Source organism: Osmia lignaria, chromosome 10, assembly GCF_051020975.1.
Source record: "Osmia lignaria lignaria isolate PbOS001 chromosome 10, iyOsmLign1, whole genome shotgun sequence".
Classification (NCBI taxonomy): domain Eukaryota; kingdom Metazoa; phylum Arthropoda; class Insecta; order Hymenoptera; family Megachilidae; genus Osmia; species Osmia lignaria.
The window spans coordinates 3527261-3551202 of NC_135041.1; the positions used below are offsets into that span (position 1 = coordinate 3527261).

Here is a 23942-nt window from a genome sequence, read left to right on the forward strand (position 1 = left end):
TGCGAATTTTCTAATCAAAAGTTTACAACCGGTCATTTGACCGGTCCATGGTACGTTTAGTGTTAAAGCAAAAGAAAAATACAGATGAAATTAACCATTTTATTACTTTTTAAATTACGCGCACAGTATTTCTTTTAACGATTTCTAATCCCAATTCCTTAAGATTCAAGTATAACGCTCGTCAAGATCCTACCTTGATTATTGCGACTCACAATCTGACATCCAGAGTCTACATAAATTAGATGACATCGATTGTCACCTTCTTCTTTTAATAAGCAATTAATTAAACATTTATATTTTTTGTAATGTTTTCGATGGTTTTACTTAAAATTAAAATCCTATACTTTATTTGTAGTTGAAAAGTTTGAAAAGAAATTAATTTAAAATAAAGATATTAATAATTTGTTAGGAACGATCGCGATAGCCCTCTTCTTCCCTATTCTAAATTTATAAATATTAATGGATATTCCTCTGAAAAAATTCTAATCAATAATTTTATATTTATCTCTATCTAGAGGATCTATATTTTACTATAAATATTTTTTACTTTATAAGCATTGCAACACGGCTTTACACTTGCATATAAGGAACAAGATTTAGGTTTCATTCAGTTCGTTTTCGAAAAATATGTGTATATTTTATACGTACTCTAGACAACAATGCTATAAATAAATATAAATTTTTTGTCGGAACATGTTTAGGAATAATTTATTTTTTATTTTTGCTCATTGTCAGTTACAACCGCATTTTTAAATGGTTATTCAATGAATGAAACAGGTGATAGTTGTATGGTGTAATATTTGATAAATCTGGTGGATGCACCGAAGTTTCTCAATTAAAACAGATAATGGGCTCACGAATTTCTATACTGATGTATGATTTTGCGTTATCACAATGTAATACAGCCGTGATCAAGCAATTGTTCGCGAGCAATGTCATCCTTATTTTCGGTTCCACTGGCAATGACTCGTATAAAGGAATAATTCCAAACCATATGCAAACCATACACTTGCATAATTTGATTCTGCTGCTTTTTCCTTAACATCGAACGCATTTTCGGATAAGCAGGTTACAAGTTGAGTTGTAAGGGTATGAAGGCTGCTGTCTGATAACGGAGACTGTGTAACTTCCCGCAAGAAGGCATTTAGACGTGCTTGATGTAATAGAAAAACACCCTTGTAATTCATAAGTGACATCCATTTTATCTGTGTTCATTATTCGTTTAACCGTTCCAAGACCGACAAAATAAGATAGGTTAATACTCGGCGACGTAAAAACTCAGTTTACGACCACAATGCATATTAAAAGAAAGCAATAAAATTCCCTTATACCAACCGTGTCTTCCACCCACTAAAACTTTCATTGCATCCTTTGTGACGTTTCCCGGCTATACATTAACCCATCAACGCGTTCCATTACCAGATGGAATCGTACGCGTCGGGTCACGATCAAATCGCAATTGAGACGTGTCGAGGATCGGTGCATCGAACAAACCGACATTAGCTCTTAAAAGTTGCATGGCTTGTTGCGATCAGCATTTCCGGTTGAGTTAGGAATCATGATTGGTAACCAACGGCGGGGACATCAGATGACGGGTTCTCACACGAGGGTCAAGCACCGGGTGCGTGTCAGCTCGCGATGCTTAGCGGATAGAAGGCGAAGGAGTCGGTACAGTACGCCGTGACGCGACTCGACGCGATCGGGCGTCGCGTTGGGACGCAGTAAAGTAGAATGGACAGAGAAAACGAAAGGAACGAGATACCAGAGGGGTGGTAAGCGTCGGTGGCGCCTCCAAATCTCTGACTGGTGGGGGATCGTGTGGCAGCAGGGGCGGCAGACGCGACGCCGCGAACCCGGCTCTCCTCAGTCGACGTCAAACCGTCGCGACGCGTACGTGTTCTCTTTCGTCGGTTTCGCAAAGCTCATAAGACTCGCGTGTCTCGTACAGCGTGACTCGTCGCTCGTGTTCGGCCACCTGTTCGCTCCAGAAGCTCGGATCGGGAAGCAGACCGAAGAAGCTTATCTAGGCGACTGGTGCACGTGTATCTGACAAGGGATACCTACAATTTCTTCGTCGCAAGCGTACTTAGGATAGAATTACCGCGATTCCCGTAGTGCGTGTGTGGTGAGGTGCCTTGACGAAATCTCCTTTGGCTAAACTGGAGCAGTGCGCGATCGGTACGTGTTGGTTCACGAGTAGAGTCGTACGGTGTGAAGAAAAATCAACAGTGCCAGTCGCCAGTGAAAACGTCAGTGAGAAAGAATCACTCTTTGATATTCAGTGTGAAACACCTTTTGGATTATGACTATCGGGTAGGTACCAAATACACTACACATCTACCTATCAATGTAACCGTAGAAACGATTAGCTAGCGGTTGTAGTCAGTTCGTGTTCAATATGTCAGAGTGGTTTATTACCGATGGTGGCGAGCGAATTCGTCGGCTAGATGGTTAGATTCTCACGTTCTACATTATCCACACAGAATGTTATATGTATTAACGCAAATTTCGCATCCTATTCGTTGACAGACCAAGTTACAAACGCATGGCTCGAACTCTAGCAAAGTAACGTTGAAATAATAACCGTTTGTTTTCTTTCCACGAAATCGAATGATCGACTACGATATGACATGTGGAAAAGTTATCAAATTTATCCGTTGCGAATTCGAGTCATTAACATTTCTGTACTTTTTCGCAAACCTGGTCAATTCATAAAACCGAAGTTTCGTTTACTTATTGTCTCACGAACTGAATGATCTCGTTGAAATTGAAATAGATCATCGGGAAACATTGCGTCGTCCGTGTTTCGTAACACGATGCAATCGATGTTATCCGTCTCGTTCTCTCTTACTTTGTGTAAAATCTTGTTACATTTCGGTTTCGGTTTCGGTTTCGGTTTCGATTTGGTATATTTCAAAAGTCGATGTGAAGAAAATTCCGCTCGAGCTTCATCAGCTGGTTTCGTTAAACAAACGGTCTCTATTTGCTGAAATTAACGCTGAACGATTTCGAGCAATTGAACAAATACCTGAAAACAGACCTCCTTTTTCCTTATCACTGATATGTCCAGTTTTACAAATCTTCCCGTTAATCCTTCTGTTCGGAGCAGGTATTATTAATGTATCTGTCAGTAAGGCGTATAATGATCCGCTGAGTAACTGTTTACATTGACATCGCTGCGTGGCCTTCTCACCTTGACTGACTGCTGCACGCTTTCGCAATTGGAGTCAGTCAACGTGGCTAGTATCGCATGGCTTTGTTGCTCCAGCTTTCAATATCGATTCGTTCATTGTTAAAGGCATCGATCCATCGATTTGGACGCCCTTGAAGCTCGATCAAATGACACGCACGCCGTGCACATACATACTTACATGCATACATTCATACATACATATGTATACATATACTTACGTGTTGCGTACCGTTGAAACGGGTATCGATATTATTAGATCGCTTCTATCTCGACCATCATGCTGATCGTTACGAAAATTTGTCAATGATTTGCGTCACGTCAATTGCACTCCATTTTGCAGTTTGTTTCGTTTGGCATCGCGTGCATCGTCCTCTTGTATTGCACAGTATCGAACAACGATTGATTGTTCAGAATTCAAATGTATACAGTACTGTTCGTAATCAGCCGAAGAGCAATCAATTCTAACTGGAAGCTAGATTACGCCGAAGAAAATGTAAATAATTTGTTATCGTTACCCCGATTAATTTATTTCCATTTCTCGGCCATCTGTTGGCTTTAGCAAGCGTTTGCTGAAAACTATATATGTATGTATGTATGTCTTTTCTTTCAGTTTTATTTCATATTCTTCAGGGACGACATTTTTAAAAAGTTAGGGAAAAAATAATTTAAATTTTGTGGTAGCGATTGGTACTTAACAAAGACAACTATTCATTTTTCCCCTTTCAGTTGGACGTTTCTGTTTATTATGTACTATATAATAACCGTTTTGGCCCTTGATGGAGACCCTCATTAAGTTTACAAATTATTTATACATAGGAACTTACTCTATTGGAAAAATTCTGAAGGTTAAAAACAATATAAAAATCTACTGATGTTAAAGACTATTATATCGTTCTTATTGAATTGAGTTACATTTATACTGACAGTAAATGAAAAATTAATAGATTAAATCTTTTTCCTGTGGAACATTGAATTATGGTTAAAGGTTGGTTGGCAATTGACTAACGGAATTAAAGTGAAATTGACATTGGGAGTTTATGCTATTTATTATTGTATGAGAAATAAATAGGTATTAAATTTCGAATCAAGTGATATAGGAACGTCGAATAGCGGATAACAGTTAGGAAAGGTTAAAAAACTAGTACACATAAAGAGTGCTTATATCCGTGTTATTGTTAATAGCATTCTTGTAATGTGGGGTTTCAACAGTAATAATTTTATGTATAAACTATTTTCACTAGATCAAATTTTTATGTTGTTAAAGTTATGTGAACGATTTAATATATGTATATTTAGGTAGAGCGTTGCGATAAATTTGTTTTTCATTTATTTTGTGTTCTGTTTTAATGTATCGTTTAGTTTATCTATGAGTAAATCCCAACAATTTATTTAATGTACTGTGTCCGGCTTATACGAATAATCTGTTTTATCTTTGGTAGATTCAAATAGTTTATGTGAATTTTAATTTTCTCACGAATCCTTTTTAACCTTTTGAGTTGAAAATTAAACTAAATTTGCCACTTGCTACTTTGCGTAAACAATGTAATTTGAAACTTGTATTTGGCAATGAATGTGTTAAAAAATTCAAAATAACCCTAGGTGTACTATAAAACAACTAATAAATTTTGGTTAACAATTTTTTTTATTACAGTGTTTTAAATAACCGAAAAACTGTGCATAACGTTAACACGAACATCTTGTATATGATAATTTAATCAATTATCAATGAAAGAACTTGAAAGTATCATAAAGTAATTTGCATTTTGCTAACACTAGATTGAGCGATGCTCTTCTAATTAATTATATTATAACATATAGGTAGTTAAGTTATATCGATATTTTGTTGTATAACCTTTGGCATCGATGACAGGCTGTAGACTTTGTGGCACAAATTCAATTAACTTCTTTTTTTTTATAAAGGAAGATGAAACATTATACCCTTCTTGTAATTTTTAAGTTCTATCACATTTGTTAAATTATCATTCAAAATTGTAGATTTTAATTTTTCAAAACATGTTTAATTTAGTTCGCATTTGGCGAGTGTGGAAATGCTTTTATATCGTGCATATAAATATACATTTTTATAACTATTTATCCGATAATTTTCATGACCTAAGTAAGTGTACGTTCAATGTTGTAATAGTCAGCAAAAGATAATTTCAGTGTATTACATTAACGAAACTTCCGTTCAATATAAATTTTACTGACAAGAGTCAGTTTAGTTGGACAAAAATACTGATATAGGTAAAGGTATTTGTACCCATACCATCAGTATAAAATATTATATGTGATTGTTAATAATCAATATGTTGTAGGCCCATACTGTTTAAACAGCTTTATACATATTACACGAGTAGATTAATCTTGTCTGATTGTTCCAAATCATCAGAAGCTTTTCTTTTAAGGTATTTCTTGAATGAATTTTCATATTTATTTGCCTCTTGTCGTTTCTATTCATACATGTTCCATAGGATTGACGTCACAATTTTGCGGAGGTGTTATCAGTGAGCACAGTCGTGTTACATAACAAGACTGTGAATATTTCTGTATAAGTATATGATATATGAAAATATATTAAAATACATGTTTACCCTATGGTACATGTAAAAAATCAGCGTGATGCCTTTGTGCAAAATGTGTAAAATATTAAAAATAAAATTATATTCTGCGCATATTTACAGCCTAATAATAACCACTGTTTTACAGTATGAGTTGTATGTTTGATAAAATATTCAAATACTGAATTTTATTCATAATGCCATTTATATAAATTAAATAAATCTTCGATACGTTCTGCAACCAGTATCATGTAAGTACATACTAGAACGTTAAATGCCGCGGGAATTATCGGTAAATCAATATATGAATTCAATATAATCGGATAATTCATAGAGAAAAAACTGAAAAAGAAATTTTAAATCATGTTACATAATATCAACGGAAAAGCTTAAATTAAAAAATGTAAAGATCATATTCTGAATAATTGCAATTATAATGTGCCGTTTCCATTGCGCCATTGAACGCGGTTATTGAGATGATACGATAACTTTTACTGAAGTCTTTAATATGAAATGTTTCGTTGAATATGAATTCCTTGAGGTATTCCATGTGAAAAAAATCATCAATGTTCGAGTTTTCAGAAATTTTACGTTAAAGGAAGATAATCACGAAGAAAAAAAGTTGATGCACTTATCTTATTAAAACTCCCGTGAAAAAACTCGGGCTGCATGTCTTTCTTCAATGTTGTTTTGCAAACACCTGCTTCTTTACAATCTTTGCACACACTCACTAGTTAAAGCTAATGACAAATGCAAACTGATTGCATTCACTGTCAATAGGCGGCAATGTTAGGATTCTCTAATTTTTAGGTATTCCGTTCCAGATCAAACTCATGCTATGTGAAATCGTCTACCTTTTTGTTCCGAGGCTTATCTCGAAATGTTTCAATATTTGTTTTCCATGTTCGGGTAGGTTTGTCTAGAAGATCGTAGAACAATGTAATGTCGTCGAAAAGATTGTAGATGCTGAAGAAAACGCAGCATTCCAAGCCTTTGTCCCGATCGGCACGTCGGTTTATCGTGGTACGTGAGTTTTGTGCCAAAATCAGCCTGAAGGAGGCGAGTGGGAGGTGGGGGCACAAATTGGTATCGTGGATTTATCTGAGCGCAGTTGCTTCTCTCCCTCTTTCTTTCGATGGCGAGAAACGATACGGCAAGTGGAAACGAATTGTCTTCAGCAAGAGCTTTTGACCGAGGGCGGTCAGAAGCTGGCCCAGGAAAGCTACGACGTGCTCCACTGAAGAAGCCTCGCAGCCTCGAAGACACAACGTTCTTCTGCTTTACAGTGCCGGGCACGAACTCGTCGAGCTTTCTGGATTAGTGAGACAGCGCGAGAAACAAGTGGTCTCGACTCGTGTGGCCTCTTCTTCTCGACTTTCTTTCCTTCCTTGTCCATGTTTTCGAGTTTCCTTCCTGTACCGCCAACTTCCTCTTCGAGTTCTCTGTGGCTCGTTATCGAGGACCACACGCCATCGAGTGTCTCCTTACTGTTTCTTCAATTTGACGGCAAAGACAGAACCGATGCTTATTAGAATAAAAAACCAACAACAGTTGCATCATCAGACATTCGCTGTCTATGTGCTTTGTGTACGGTTGCAGAAGTTCATCATCAAAAATCGACCATTTAACCATTCAAACCCCCGAGGCTTCACTTAACTAATATAAATTTCGTTACGTATAAATTGTTGTTACTTTTAAAATATTAAGAAATCTATACTTGAAATAGTTATATACTTATTGTATTTCAATACTTAAATATTGAAGCAATGTTACATGTCAAACCTTACGTTCCGAAATATTTATGTTTTATTTAGAAAACAAAGTTTATCTTGAAAATTATTAAACCTCTAGATATAAAAGTGGTTGATATACCATCATTTATCTTTCTTGAAACTATGCAAAGGTTAGGTTAGGTACACTTAACTTTAGAGGACATAAAATTATTTACATTCTTTGCTTATCATTTATTATTTTTCGACGTGTAGAATTCAAAGATGTAATTTCTAACTTTAGAAATACAGCGGTTCAAATGTAATACGTATCTAAAATTGAATGTAATTCAATATTTTACAGGTTAGTATGGCGTCATATTGTTTCTATCCATAATCTAATTGGTTCGCGGAGACGAAAAATTAACCTAACCTCAGACCAGCAAAATACATCTAAATATAAATATTTGAATTATTCCGCTAAAATGAGCGTTATCCACGTGCTGCTGTTTAGACCTAGCGACTTCATTCATAGAAATTAATATCGCGTCAAATTAACCTCTCAAAATATATTAAAAATGTTCAAGTTTACATACGCGTTACATTTGAGCCGCTGTATTCCTCAGATTAAGACTTGCATTTTTGTATTCCATGCAGTGAAAACCATTAAATGGCAAATAAACAAGTTAATAATTTTGTGTCCCTTAAAGTAAAGTTTAGCCCTATGTAAATTTTGTATGCAACAGATTTTTATCGGATGCTTAATTTAGAAGTTATTCGGCATGTGGAAGTTAGATTAATCAGCCTGTTTAATAAATGGGCTTAACGGCGAGATTTTCGTACGTTGACCTTTTCTGAAAGAGTGAACTTGAGCTAAGTTAAACGTAATAGATGTTATCGTTGGAACGTGCGTTACAGTTGGTATCCTTAGGTCATGAATAATATCGATAAAACGACGATACGAGTTTCTAAGTTGTTCGCAGAGCTCGAAGGAAATATTTTTATACCGAATACATATTAAAATCGAGGCTTTTCTATTTTTTACCTGATCCTTTTACGTCAACGCTGTGCATCTCGCTTCTTCGTTTCTATTTCGCGAGTGATTTGCATAATTCATAGAACGCGTAACTCAATGAAAGCATCCAATCAGGTTAAAGAAATGGTCTGTTCGTGTTAGTGGTTCTTGTTCGGTGATGCGTGTCATTTCTAGAACATGGAATCTCTATACATTATTCTATGTATACATTATTACCGCGGTAAAATATGAAAGAAATTTTCCGTAAGTTTGTGCTCACGCTATTTGTTGGTCATTTTTTTTTACCATAGTTCTTCCATTCATATGGATGAATACAAATGATACGAGATATGAGTAAAAAGGTTATGTATATATAATGTTAAAATTGTGTTTTAGAACATCAACAAGAATTTTCCATCGATAACAGTAACGGTTATACAGTTATACAATGTGGAATAAAATTATACGCTAATCACGTTTCAGTGTAGTCATTGCGTTGTGATTATAGATAGCTAACTTGTTTCTTGTTTTATGATTGATTCAAGGTTTTGAGATAGACTGGTAATAATGCGATTTTTAATTAATTTTTTCGGACTTGATTTGTACATGTAATGTAGTACTGAAGAAGAAAATATTTAAATATAGTTCGATTTGAAAGTGAATGGTTACACATAGTACTCACAAAATAAGTTACATTCAGTAATTAAATTATTATAGTTGGCATATTTATTATTTCCTTTTATTTACCTGATAGTTTGTATTGAAATAGCTGAGTTTTCTAAAACCTCGTGTTTCAAAACATTAATATTGAACACGTCTGAAATTATACAGATATGTATGTACCTGCATTTACAAAAAAAGTGATAAAACTGACTGAAAAGATTAAATGTTATCGCAGTTAATTGTCACTTAATAAGCTTTCAACTTCAATTTAAATTAAAAATAATTGATACTTGATTTCGTTTAATAGGTACTACTTTCCTTAAGAAAATAGCAAACTAGAAAAAAACTATTTTTGTAAATTTTTATGTACAGCGGTTTTAAAATTTGGCTTTATTAACAAAATCAGAGTAAATGTGATGCAAATTGGTACTGAATTAAGGGAGATCTAAAAGAGGCTATAGCACAGGCTCCACTTTTCGGAAGGCGGCGTTATAAGACTTCCACTATGTCAGAAAGTATTAAAAGTATTTTTTTTCTACTGTTGCCATTTTTCTTTATGATTAAATGTTACTTAATTTCATTTAGAATAAATTTCAATTTTTCAACCATCAACCAAGGGCCCTTTAATCCAATCCTGATCCAAATATATAAGCAGTATAAGCAGGATATTTCTAAAATGAGTACGATATTTCTAAAAAAAATCACAAAATTCTTCTCAAGTTTGATAATAAGATCAATCTACTTTATTAAACTATTAACTTTAAACTGATGCGACTTCAAAAGGGCTGTAACTTAAATAGCGAAATTATCAAAAACTTAGGTACCTACAGATAACTCGTAAATTAATAACGGTAACTAGGTTGAAAACATTAAGCCTTTTTTTGTTTTTGACTTTTGGATACATTCGATTTCTTCAGCTTTTGCAAAATTGTAAATGTTCATGTAAATGTATATATATTTTTATACGATATTTTTTATATTTTGTATACTTTAAGTAATATTGTATGAAGTTTGCATATGTTTTGTACAGATACTTTCATAATGTAATTGACTCAATATACAAAGAATGTCGTATAAGAATGTAATCGTTTAAACAGTTATTTTTGTTGTTAGTTTACAAACATATTCGCATGAGATAATGATTGGTATTTTTCATTAATATAGTCTGAAAAATTTTTCTTATGAAATTTATGACGTCAAAAATACACATATTTCATAATCTACCTTATTAAACTTTATAATTATGTTTGTTAATTAATACTTTAATAAGAGAATACTCTATAAAATAGTAAGTAAAATGCTCTTAATTTGAATGTCTTAGTTTTGATCAATAGTAAACAATTGGTCCTATCATTAACATTTACCTTAACCCATAAATACATAAATATCCATAATTTATATTCATTACTCAAGGCCTTTAGTTACATAAAAGAAGGAAGATATAATTGCTAGCATTCACATATTTAAATTTAACCTACGTTTTAATAGTTTTACATTATCTAAAGTAATAGTAAAGAACCTGTTTCAATTAAAAGGCTTCAGAGAAATGTTTCGCAACAAAATTAATAGTAGAAAATAATTGAAAATTGTTAATAAAAATTTCAAAAGTTAAAGAATTCAATGAAAACTATTACTTTTCCTAAAATATAGTATGGTACGAGTAATACGATATGATTCTTAACAGTTTTGCATAATTCCAGCTCGTTAGTCAAAGTAATTAGGAAAATGCTCGGTAAATATTAAATATTTTAATCCATCCGAAAATTTTGAATAGAAACCGTGAAAACGAGTGATCTCTGGTGCAGCACTCGTATAATTATATGCTAGTTATGTTAATGCCACTAGAATTTTCTGCAAACCGAGGAAAATTCTACTTTTAAGATCCTCAACTTGACATGACTTGTTACATGACTGAAAATAGACTTTCAACTCGGTGACCTACATGTACAAAGAATCTCTGATTACATATGTCGAATGAACGAGGAGCCAATGGCAATGTCCGTATAATTGAAACCGGATAATCGATGCTGACTAAATAATTGACGTTCCACTTCATTACGAAAGTTAACATCTCCCGACGCAATGCGGTGAAATTAGGAAAAGTGAGACGCGATAAAGTCGCTTAAACGAGTGATATTTGACGTTTTATGAATAATATCTTGCTTCTAGTCGACGGACAAGAACATTTTCTCGTTAAAAGTATTCATAATTCGAGGCAAACGTATGCAAATAGATGCTCTGATCGGTCGAGAGCCACCTGCGCTTGGAATATCGTTAGAAAAGAAGACAGAGTCGTAAGAATGATAAGGAAAAGAAAGAAAGAACCAAGAAAAAGACGGTTATTTACGAACAGGTTTGATGAAACGAAGACATTAATTACCATTGATACGGACTGTAAAACAAATTCTCGCGTCTGTTTTTAAACGATGCAATGGAACCCCCTTTCGATTGTTTCGCAAATGTTGCTGATAATAGTGTTATACCTATTTTTTACATAACACGAACACTTATATCGTGCAAATTACTTCCAAGAAATAATTAATCATCACTATTGGGTTTTATACGATAATTGAGTAACTACACCAACTGTTGTTACTTAAAATTGTACATTTAACCATTGGCTCGATTTTTGCCATAAAACATGAAAATTATCCATAGACGTGTATTAAGTGTACAAAGTAATTTGTTGCCTTTAGTATTACGGCTTTCTTAATTGCTATTTTAAATTTGAATGTTTTTCAACGCTTCGTTGTATTTAAAAAGTGGCGCAAGAATAAGATTACTTCGATAATTCGAATTGCCATGACTCTTTAAAAATAAATCTTCAATTGAAAAAAAAGAAAAGAAAAAGTAAACGCACAGAATTAATTTGTATACCTAATAGCACTTCCTTATTTGATGCGTAATAAAAGTATAACTACACTTTTAGTGATCTTCAGTGAATTATAATTTGTCATGGTGTTTAAAATTTATCATTAAAAATTGTACAAAAGAAATGTGGTATTTTAAAAATAATATGTAATAAATTATTTAACTATTACCTACTTTGTTAAATAACCAAATAAATTTTACTCGACGAAAAGTGGATTTTACTCACTCAGTTATCATAAAATTCGTATGTTATTTTTTTTATCATTTCTATTTCGAAAACGATAAAAAACCATTAAAAATCGTCGAAATTTCAATTTTTTGTGGACTTAAAAATCTTTTTAAAATTTTTATTGCAAATCTTTTTTGAGATTTTGTACTTACAATATTATGTTATCTTATTTGATTGTTCAAATTGCCCCAATTATGTTTTATTAGATCAAAAGACTGAGGGGACGGGTTAAAGAACTTTGGGGAATACTTGACAACAGTCATATCGTCTTCGCTATGTAAAAATTGCGCTCCATTGTTGGGCAAAAAATTTACTTTCCTTTGAAATCTTTGTTTTTTTCGACACGTACTTTAAAATTATTTTCTAATATACACATTTAACACGTTGAATCCCACATGGGTCGTTTATGATCGCCATCGTATATAAGATATACTTGAATAATTAGAAGAAAAAATAGGGAAATATTAATTTAAATAACACTACATACCATCACATAAAATCTGTGTTTTTGCTTTTTTTTAAGAGAAGATTTATTTTTAAAAGTTATGGGAACTCTAATCATCGTAGTAATAATTTTTTTCAAATTTAAAATAGCTAAGTACAGACACTGAATTAATTTGTAAGTACACCTAATACCAGTAATATACAATAATGATGAATAGTAATTTTGAAAATTGCAAATTGCGAATTGAAAATTGAAAATCAATTATTCTGATTTTTATTAACACGTAGAGTTTTCATATGATTTACAACAAAGGTCCATTTTTATTAGGGCAGTAAGCGTATTAAACTCAACCATTCATTAGGAATATGGTAAAAATTATCAAATTTTCATCGTCGAATGCTGACATACGCTAGATTTGATTGTCGTTTAAAAATTTTTTATATTCATAGCCGCATTTAGGTTTCTTTGTTCATTCAAATCAAAGAATTTTTTTATTGAACAGTAAGAATTACATTTTTTCAGAAAGTTAATACTTCTTTTTAATTTTTTAGCAAATTCTACGTCACTTTTTTCTATTCTACGAACCGTGATAATTGCTTTCTCAATATTCTTCTAATCTTTAGATTATTCTTAATTTTTGCGATTACTTTCTATATATCTCACAAACTATTGATTCTTTAAATATTGTACTCTATCACTCTTCTATGTAGAATGTTTAATAGAATCAGTCTGTTAAAAAGAAAAAAGAAGGAAAAGACAAAGATCGCCGTGAAATTTTAGAATATATGATCTTAAAATGTTTATTGTAATAGTCTAATTTGTTTCTAGAAATATTGTAACTTCCTGCCAAAGTAGGAAAATCCTTGTATTAAATCATAGTTTCTGTATTTCTTATTAACGCGTTCGCTACTAGCGTTACAAAATTATGACACATTGAAAAATCAAATCCGTATGCTCGTCTACTAGATTTTAATACTAATTGAATAAAAATCTGTACTATATTTTACAGAATTTCGAAAAAGAAATGATGGGCTATGGTTGGAATTTCTTTTCAGCAACGCGGTAGCGAACGTATTAATCGTTTTACTAATTTCCTAATTTTCCAAGAAACTAACTTATAGAATAAACAGAAGGTAACTTATACAACATAATAATTGGCATCATAGAAACTATTTTTTTTTTTACCTCTGCTTGGTAAACCCTATTGGGATGGTTAAAAAAATCACAGTTTTATCAATTTTTATTGCATTTCTAACAACGTTTAACACTAAATTCTAACAAATGAGAGAAAAGTAGAATAATAAGTAATGTTCTATTTTACTAATAAGCTTATTAACCCTCGGACGGCGGACCATAAAGAGAGCCCTAATTATAATTTAATTTTGTATTTCATATTACTTCTAAACTTTACATATTAAACTTTTTCGTTTAAAAATTGTGCATTTAAATTTTAGGTTAATATCTTTATACATGTTTTGTAAGTTTAGGTCTCAATTGACTTAGATTCCGCTGTTCAAGAGTTCATTTGTCTACTACAAAAGATTAAAATAAACTATTATTAAATGAAAGTGGAAAGGGAAAAGTTTAAAGAATAAACAAAATGTGTTCATTTCAAGTAAGCAAGAAAAACAAGTAACTTTACTTACAGAATGACCTGATAGAACAGCGTTATGATGAAGATAAAAAGACGGATAAGAATAATAGGTAAAGAGAAATGAAGCTACTCTGATTCATAGCTGATGAAAGAACAGTGTGCAAAGTACAATAGGTATGTAAGTCCTGGCGCCATTCCAATTCTCTACGCGAGGAGCTGCGATCATCAAATCGATGGCTTACAAGAAACACCGGGTCGAACTACATATAATCAAACGACTAACGCTTGATATCCATTCAACGCAAGACTCATATAAAAAAGGTCATTAAGACGGTCGTTTCGTTTACGGTATGCAGATGTAAACGAGCGTTGTACCGGTTTCGTGGCAGAGGTATTTGCCGGTTTGCACGCTCTTTATTTAAACGGTAAAGGCATATCTACTTGAAAAAGTATATGAAGCTAGTTTGAAAATGAACGCTAAATGCGGACCAATAACATTGTCCAACAGCCAATTGATGTTTCAATATCCGCTGTATCATTTTATTTTAGTTTCACGCACTCATTACTTGTCTGTTGATCGTTTTTATTTAGCATCTTTAGTTTCTACAAAAGTCGAAGTTTAAATTATGTTTTAGATTTATCAATTATACAGGAAGTACTGGTACTTACCAGACTCAAGCCAAAATTCATTTGTTTATTTATGTAAAACTTCCATTACAAAGTTAATCTAACAATAAGAGTAGAAGTATGAATATGTACTATAATTAATAAGATTTGCATGAGGCAAAATATGATTATCATCTGAGATGGTACATTTCCGATAAAATCAGGTTTTTCTAATGAAAATGACGATATAGGGGAAGCAGGAATTCTCAAAATCTTAATTTTGCCAATATTAACATTAAGAGTGATTTAGGAACAAAATATTATAATATTTAATATTATTAAATACTATAAAATTTAATGTATAGCAAAGCAGTGCGAATAATAAATAAATATCAATTCAAATTTTTGCACATAAACGTGTGTATACACAAGTGGTGGAAGGCCACAAACCTATACATATAGGGGAAGGTGAAGCGTCATGGTTACTGCGGGTGAATTGACCACTTGAATTTATAATAATATAAATGAAATTTTAATTTTTAAATTATATTAACTTTATTTAAAAACATGAACTTTATAATAAGAGAAAGCAGATGAAATCTATTGCTTTTAGTTTAAAACTGATATCAAATGGTAAAAATTTTAAGCCCCAAAACGTTAAAATTAGGATTTTTCTCCTTAATCAGAGAATATTAAATCAACCCTAAATTCAATGTTTATAGATAAGAAATGAAATTTGAATGATTTTATTTTATGTCTGTCATATACTTAATCAATTTCTCAAGTCTTACCTATTATTTAATTTCATTTAAAACACTGGTCCTGGCGGTTACCGATTCAGCGAAATTTTAACCTCAAAATGAACGCTATAGCGTTGAAAGGTTCACCAATTAAAAAAGTTTATCCAAATTTTTTATTATTATTTATGTGATAAAATGTTACACGTCACCCCAATAATTGACTAAAAATGACATTTTCTATATTGTTATTAAAACTACAAAATTGATGAGATTTTTTAGAAAGGACAAGTTGAAATAAGATGGATTAAGGATTGTAGATTATTTATACGTTGTTTACTTTTTGATTTTTTATCGTCGAATTACTAAAAAAAGTACATAACGTAGACAGTGGCTATGATGTCCCGCTTTCCCCTACATGTACTTATGTACAGTGTGTCCGTGCTAAACTGTGACAGACGTTTTATTTCGTAACTATTGATGATAGGAAAAATTGTTTATATGGGAATTGCACGGTACAAGGGGGCCCATGTTTTTCCACTAAAATGGAAAAAAAGGAAAAACAGAAGAACACTCACTTTCTATTATCAATAAGTTCCAATGTTTAGTTTTTTAAAATAATTTGATCTTTACTATTCTAAACATGTTCGTTGTCGTACTCCACAAGCGGGTTGGTTGTTACATGCCTCAGCGTCTAAGCATCGACGAAGAATCCTATCATTGTATGATCGACAACGGACGTAGTAACATCGTCTATTATCAACTTCCCTGAGCACAAAACATATCATTTTTACATTTTGTATATTTATTCTGTACCTCATTTTTATGAAAATTGAAAAATACAGTAAATGCTGTCACCTTTATTTTGCTAAATACTATTCATGAAATGTATTATATCGAAGTAGATATGCTGTTAGCGGCTAACAGATTCTCCGTTTCATCATTACTCATGAACAGACTGCGGGTATTTATACATTTATGGCATATGAAAGTACATAAAATACACGCAAACCCTGCGTTATATGTCAAAAATCAATACAACGTATTTACAACACGAAAAATACAAGGAAACATGGAAAAGTAATGTGATATTTTCGATCGGCTTAAAAGAGAAAATATATTGTATGAAAATAAGTATCCGCAAGCTTTTATCTGATGATAAAACATAATCTTGGGACAAAGTTGACTCGATGTTAGCCATGTAACGATTATGTAGGGTTATATTTCAAGGTTTACAAATATTTTTTTAAACCTTCTCAGCATCTTCCGCGTACATAATTATACTATATGTATAATCTCTTAACAATACGAAAACTTAACTTTTTAGAATTTTGCTAATATTTAATTATACATATAGGTAAAGGTTTTAGGAAGTTAGGTCCAAAAATAGCGAATTTTTACTTTTTCTTTGATTTCAAAAAAGAATTGTGTATCTGATAGAAATAAAAGTCCACAAATCTGAGTCTTAAATAATTCGAATTCTGTTATTTAAGGATTAAAACGCAAATGTTTACATTTTGAGTGCGTAATTCACTAAGAATTAAATTAACTGGATATAAATGTAGAGGAAGTATATCAACTAATTTGAAGATATTTTTATTATAATTACGTGTTTAGTATCCAATTTGCAATACATGTGGTAACAGCGCTCCCTAATACCAATGAATATCTAACATCTAATCAGCAGTACATGTGCAAGTCGCACTTGTACTCTTGGCTAGTTTAACAGTTCACAGCACATTTGCGTTAAATTCACATAAATAGTCTATACACTACATCGAATTAGTGCTATAATAATTTGAAACAATAAAGCAGTAAAGTGAATAAATTATGAACTGCTATTTAATTATATGTAATTATATATTCAATTTATCACTACTAAATTGATTGAAACATCAATTATCAGTATTTTGTTTTATATAATAGATTAGGTACACTACAATGTAACGCGTATAAATTGTTAACGATCAACGATTCTGCTTAATAAATACAAGAATTTAACAATGAACAATTCAATGTTTAATTAATATAATTGTTACAATCAACGAGCTATTAGTAACGCGTAACTAAATTATGTTATTGCCGTAATTTGAGTGATTATTAAAAACAGAACAAAATAATAATTACATATCGTTGGTTTGCAAAATTCTTAATTTTAAGATACAAAAAATTAATTTTAAAAGTGCACTGTTTTTATTTAGAGTTAGGGTTTAATTTTAATTTAAAATTTGTTATTATCCTAAGTTCTTAAATATTATACTATTTCTTTAGATAATGTGTATTAGGTGTACAAATTAGTTTGGCGCCTTTCGTATTACGCCTTCTTAATTACTATTTTAGATTTCAATATTTTCCCGCGCTTCTGTGTATTTGAAAAGAGGCGCGAAAATCCTACAATAATAACCATAAATTCAATAATTGGAGTTGCTATAACTTTTTGAAAAAAATCTCCAGTTTAGAAAGAAGAGGCACCGAATTACATCGTATATGTATACGATGTATTAGATATATCTAATATTTTTCTAATAATATATAAAAGTCCTTTATTTAATGCATAAAGTGTTTAATTATATTCAGGGCATTGTTATACAGTATATTTTAGGTAGGTAATTAATCAAACAATTTTTCTGATTTATTTGTCTTTAAGAGTTTTTATTTCTTAGAAATAAATTTTGAAAACCATGGTATCTTTTGAACTGGTAAAGGTAATCTAAGTCATTAAGTTGAAAATATAACGTGTTGCAACTGCATATGGTATTCATGACCATGTAAAGTTTTAATGCGCCGTTCGATTCGAGGACAGCAAACTGCTGGTATCGTTATTGTTATCTGGTAAAAAACTGTTTCGAAACTTGTTTAGAGTAACGTGGAAAGCAGCAACCGTGAAGCATAGCCGGGAAAGGAGAGGTAGACTGTAGAAAATTAGTTAATTAGTTTTCCCTGGCCGGATAGATGGGTGGTCGTGTTGCGGCATGGATTTTAATGTGGTCATTTTCATACTGGGGTGGTGGTGGTCGTGGCGCTGTAAACTAAAGTAATAGGAGGACTGGCAATTTAATAGAAATGTAATCACCATTTTGATGCAAAGTAATACAACACCTCGCCCCCTATCTCCATTTCTATTGTTTCGACAACTGCTATAGTTTTTCTTACAGTTTAACGGCAAAGGAAAATAGATGCAACATTTGTAACCATTTTTAGGAAAGTAATGAGTTTTGAACTATAGTAAAATAAAGAAGCTTTATATAAGTTTTAATTCCCGGAAGCGGAGTGCACGACTGTATTCCCTGAAAAAAACTAAGATACACGTACGTGTATACGTGTTTTCAGAATCGCAATAGGATCGATAGTTTTGGAGATACATATACCTTCCTAAAGTTTCTTAAATTCGACCAATCAGAACACAGTCACACATGGAATGCAAGAACGTCCGCTCAACGATACGTGCGTGTGTATCGATGGATATTTGAAATCGAACAAAAGTGTTGCCTCGTAGACCCTTCAGGTCCCGGCAAAATAACCATCAGGTAGAAGTTACACCAGAATCTATAAAACCGATGCCTGGTCGGCTACCCTTCATTGGGGTCGCGCACCGTTAGGCATTCCGCAATTAAAAATTATGGAATTCCCAAAAATTATGCAAAAACCCACGGCAAATCGTCGACTGCCTCACCTTCATTCCTTCACACCTCCCACCACATTTTCTCCACCACTTTCTCCGAAACCAAAAAATCCTGCTCAATTCATAATACTATTTTCCCTTCCGTTCTGCAATTTCTTCCTGCGTTCCCACCAATCAGCGATAGTTCTACCCATAGACAATTTCCCTTTCTGCACTCACACGAAAACGAAAGCAGAACTCCGACAACTCTCGTAGTATTAACGCCTCTGAAAACACACACACTGTCATTTGTACATCATACAGTCTGTTATTGAAATATAGTTGATATTAAGTCAATCAATCGACTCAATCATTGAACGTAAAACAATTCTCGAGTATTAAATTATTCGAGAATAGCTGAGACATTTGAGAGCGAAACAACGGTCTCAGCTCACAGTATTATACAAAAAGATTGCGACATTCATTTACGGATTTATTAGAAGCCATTTTTGCAAGTCATTTTATTCCTTTATTGTTCCGCTATGAATTAAGAGATTGTTACTTTTTAAATAAAAATTTATTGATAACGCAGCTAAAAAGATTCGTGACCCGATTTCGTTCTGAATTTTCGAGTACCCATACATCCCTACTATTTTGTAGTACTTTTATGTCATTAAATTGTGTTTAGATTATTACATTAAATTGGACTTCTTATATTTCGAAATTTCTCATTTGATATGCAACAACCTAATAGATACCTGTCCATCGAAGAGATGATTTTCAGGAAAGTTAACTTCCACCACATTTTACATCGCGAGAATCAATTTTCACGCGTTGGAATTACGTGCGTCTAGACACGTTACGATATATCGATCGTTCAGTCTTTCGGGTTACGTTCAAGCGGTACAGTAATTTCCCATGGTCAGGTCAGCTATTTCAGTACGCAGATTGTGGATTATAGATCGGCGTGAAATTTATTAATTAAACCCAAAATAAAGATTTCGTTTAATATCCAAATTCGAAGGAACGGTGTTCGTACCGTTTGCATTCCGTTTAATACACAATTATGCAATGTTTGTAAAATATTGCATAAATGGTACATTATGAATTTCGGTATTATTCGTGTATCGTTGTCCGTTGCGCTCTTTTTCTCACGGAATTTCATTTTATATTATTTAATCGTGGCAAATGCAAAGTATGCTATCTATAATATATGTATGTATCGGTTTCTTCATGGAATATTTGCTAACCGTATATAAGCCCCTTTTTAAACATTTTACACGTATATATTCGAAGTAAATCATTATCAATCATTTTTTATCATTTTCAATGATTCAAAAGTTGCTTGTATATTGTTTAAAATAATTTTGTATGCTTTTGACACAAACAAGAATTGAAATTAGATATTAGTTTATGGGTATACTTGAATTTTATTTAAATAAAAATATTGTATTTGTTTTAAATATTGCATTTACAAATTATCATTATTTAATGCCCAAATTTCTTTTGCGAGTGCTTTTTTAGAATAATGTTTTTCCTTCATTTAAAATCTTGGTTGCACGTATGTATGTATTAATCCATTAACGTTTAAAAGGAAACGAGTACATGTTGCAGAATTATTTTGTTGTTTAAATTCAGTGAACATATAATATAATGTTAACTAATAAGTAAATAACTTAAACTTGATTACTAGTAACGTAATTAAGTTATCTATATTGCACTGTCGCTCAATTGTTTTTGTTTATTTTAAATTAACAGTGAAACTACCGGCGTTCAATGTGCACTGAATTTTAAATTGAAAATGGAATGAAGAATTAAATAGATAACAAATGAAATATAAACCAGCACATATATATACAATCATTCTTTACCTTAACAAAGATCAATATACATTTCAAGCAAAACACTTCAATGTATGAAATAGAGCGTACACAAACGAATACAGCAGGCGTTTATGATAAAAATACAAAAATTTAATAAAATAACGTATATCATTGCACGATTATTTCCATTACAATTATAACAAAGAGTAAACGTATTTCGCTCGAAAACGACAATGAAAAAACAATGAAAAACCTTTTATCATTCCTCGTCAAATGATGTTCTACCTGCAGTTGAAAACCGCATTCCTTCTGTGAGGAAAGAGAAATGCAAAAATAATCGAAAGCAGGATAGTGAAAAAAAAAAAAGAAGAAATAGAAAGAAAGCGATGGGAAGGTGTAAGTTTCGGCAGACAAGCGAAGCGGAGAATGCTCGAATCGCTGAAGGTGCTGAAAAATGCAAGCGTGTCTATCGCACGACAAGCAACGCCTGTGTGCGGTGGCTTGCGGTGTGGTTGCACGGAAATTCTACTGGCGATGTCTGACTACAAACGCGGGCGAACCACTTGCTTTCCCACGCAAAAGTGCTTACGTTGCTCCACCGAAGAGAATGTTCGAGCAGGGATTGTGGAGGCAGCTGAGTTTTTGAGTCCTTCTACCATCGATTCTTTTTGCTCCCCTTGCTTTTCGATTTCTCTTCCTGTATCCCACTCTCTTTCTCCTACCCTATCCGTCCTTCTTTCCCATTACCTCTTTTCTTTCTCTGGCCAAGCAAGGGAATGAGCGAACGAAATCGAAACTCGGTTCTCTTTTGTTCGCCACGTGAAAGTGCGCTCGTTATAGCGTTCCGCGCCGTAGGGAAACGTTATTGTTACTAATTTCTTTCTTGTTTTTTTTCTCCACCGCCCTCGACCTCTTTTAATTTCGATTTTCAACCGGAGAAGTTATAAAACGATCCTCGTCAGGACGTGCCGTTCCGCGTCAAAACACACAGGTGTTGCGGTCATAATCAGCAAGTTTCCTTTTTAAGCTTACAGCGTTTGTTGATAATTTTAGCTTTCTATCACGAATAGTTTTCCAGGCAATTAGTGTTAATTTTTTGAAATATAGGGCAAAATGCAAGAATGGAATAGTCTTAAATATGTGCATAAAGTTTTATATATTATTAATATACTTTATTTGCGAATATTTATGCAAATGCATGTTTTGCATATTTTAGATAAACGGCTGATGAATAAATATGTTACAGGTTTCTTACATATTTTATATACTTTTCTTTTGATATCAGGTCTATTTGTAATGATTTATGAATTATAAACTGTGATTCATAATACATTCATGTTACAACTGTCTTATCATTAATTTATATTATATTGTAGTAAGCCCGTTTAATATGAATTCAATAATATTTGGATAAATGTAAACGGTATCATTATTTGTTGAACAGTGTAATTATATTGAAATCTTAGTTTAATTTTATCATTTATGGAGAACTGATCACGATAACTTTAATACGATGCTTAACCCTTGAGCGATATCTGGGTCAATCAAGACCCAATTTTACAAAACATATAGAAGGATATTAAGTTAAAGTTTAATGTATAATTTTTAAACGAAAAAGTTTCACGAGTATGTATATTGCAACATAATTTTCGAAGGAACGGTGTAAAATTTAGAAAATGAAAATCATATAAATTAAAGAGATAAATTAGATTACAAGATTATATTATAAAAATATTAGAAAATATTACAAAATTAAATTAGAATTGGGTCTCTAAAGCAACAAGTTCTAAGCAAGTGATGATTAATAAGTGGATTAGTGGAATATCAGACATATCATAATTTTTTATATCGGGAGGAATATTACTAATTGTCAAACATATAACAAACAGACCCACTGCTGTTCATAACAGAAATGTGCAGTGATGTAATTATTTAAAAATAAATACCAGTAGCTAACAGTCAAACAGAAATCAGTTTTATAGCGACTTGTATCTAGCGGTGATAACTGTAAGAATACCTTAGATATTATTAAAAGGAATGTTATTAAAAAGTTGCAAAAATTTTGAGTGATATGTCTATAAAAAGATTATAGAGAACGTTTCAACATGATACTAAAGTGAATTCAAATATGCTAAATAAATACATCTTGTAATGTAGAAGGATCATCCTATATGAATTAATTTTTTCTGATAAAACGGTTGTAATACATATATACACAAATTATAAGAAGTGAAAGTGTAAGATACATAAATTTCTGATATACTCTTGAAATTGTTTCATTTATCTTTTATTGAAAACATTTACATTATTCAAAACATACAGGCAAAGCAAATAAATATTTCGGTACCATAAATACACCGTTTTAGATATGTAAATATTTGCAGTCATTTTTTGAAATAATATGTCATTAAATTCTGTTACTATATTAAATTATCAACAAAAATTACACGAAGGTTATTTTTCAAAAGCGTATGTAAGTACAAGGTGTCTTCAAAATATTATACAATTCCAAAACCTCAAATTTTCTTTGCGAAAACAAGTCGAAAATTCTTTTACTATTTTGCAATCTGCGAAATGAATTTCTCTTAGTCCATTTACCGTTTGAGCCATTTGCTATAAAAGTGGAGTATACCTTAGTTTATTTTCATCTGGATGGTAAATTGATTATGAATTAAAATTTCATGTTCAATAAAAGCTAAAACAGTATTAAGTTAAATTTTCAAAAATGGACTTGCCTTACTTTCATTAAAAAGAGCTCCTTACATGGGCGTCCGCAAGGGGGGGGGGGGGGGGGGGGCGCATCTCCCCCCTTGGATAGAGAGAGAGAGTCGGATGTCGAATACAGCATTTATTGTCTCCTTCGTTTGGAACTCCGTCTCTTTCTCGCTCGAACTATCT

General features: G+C 32.3%; 1 protein-coding gene across 14 annotated transcripts in view; it reads left to right on the top strand.

Moving 5' to 3' along the window:
* Positions 1–1854: 1854 nt before the first annotated feature.
* LOC117611675 (CUGBP Elav-like family member 1-A) overlaps positions 1855–23942 on the top strand; it is a 770692-nt gene continuing 748604 nt past the window's right edge. For 7 of the 14 annotated variants that reach the window (XM_076690507.1, XM_076690520.1, XM_076690504.1 and 4 more), the window contains exon 1: positions 1855–2313. In XM_076690507.1, the coding sequence (XP_076546622.1) occupies positions 2303–2313 (11 nt within the window). In that variant the 5' untranslated portion in view covers positions 1855–2302. The remainder of the gene's footprint in view (positions 2314–23942) is intronic. The other 7 variants (XM_076690511.1, XM_076690515.1, XM_076690513.1 and 4 more) reach the window with 1 other exon arrangement.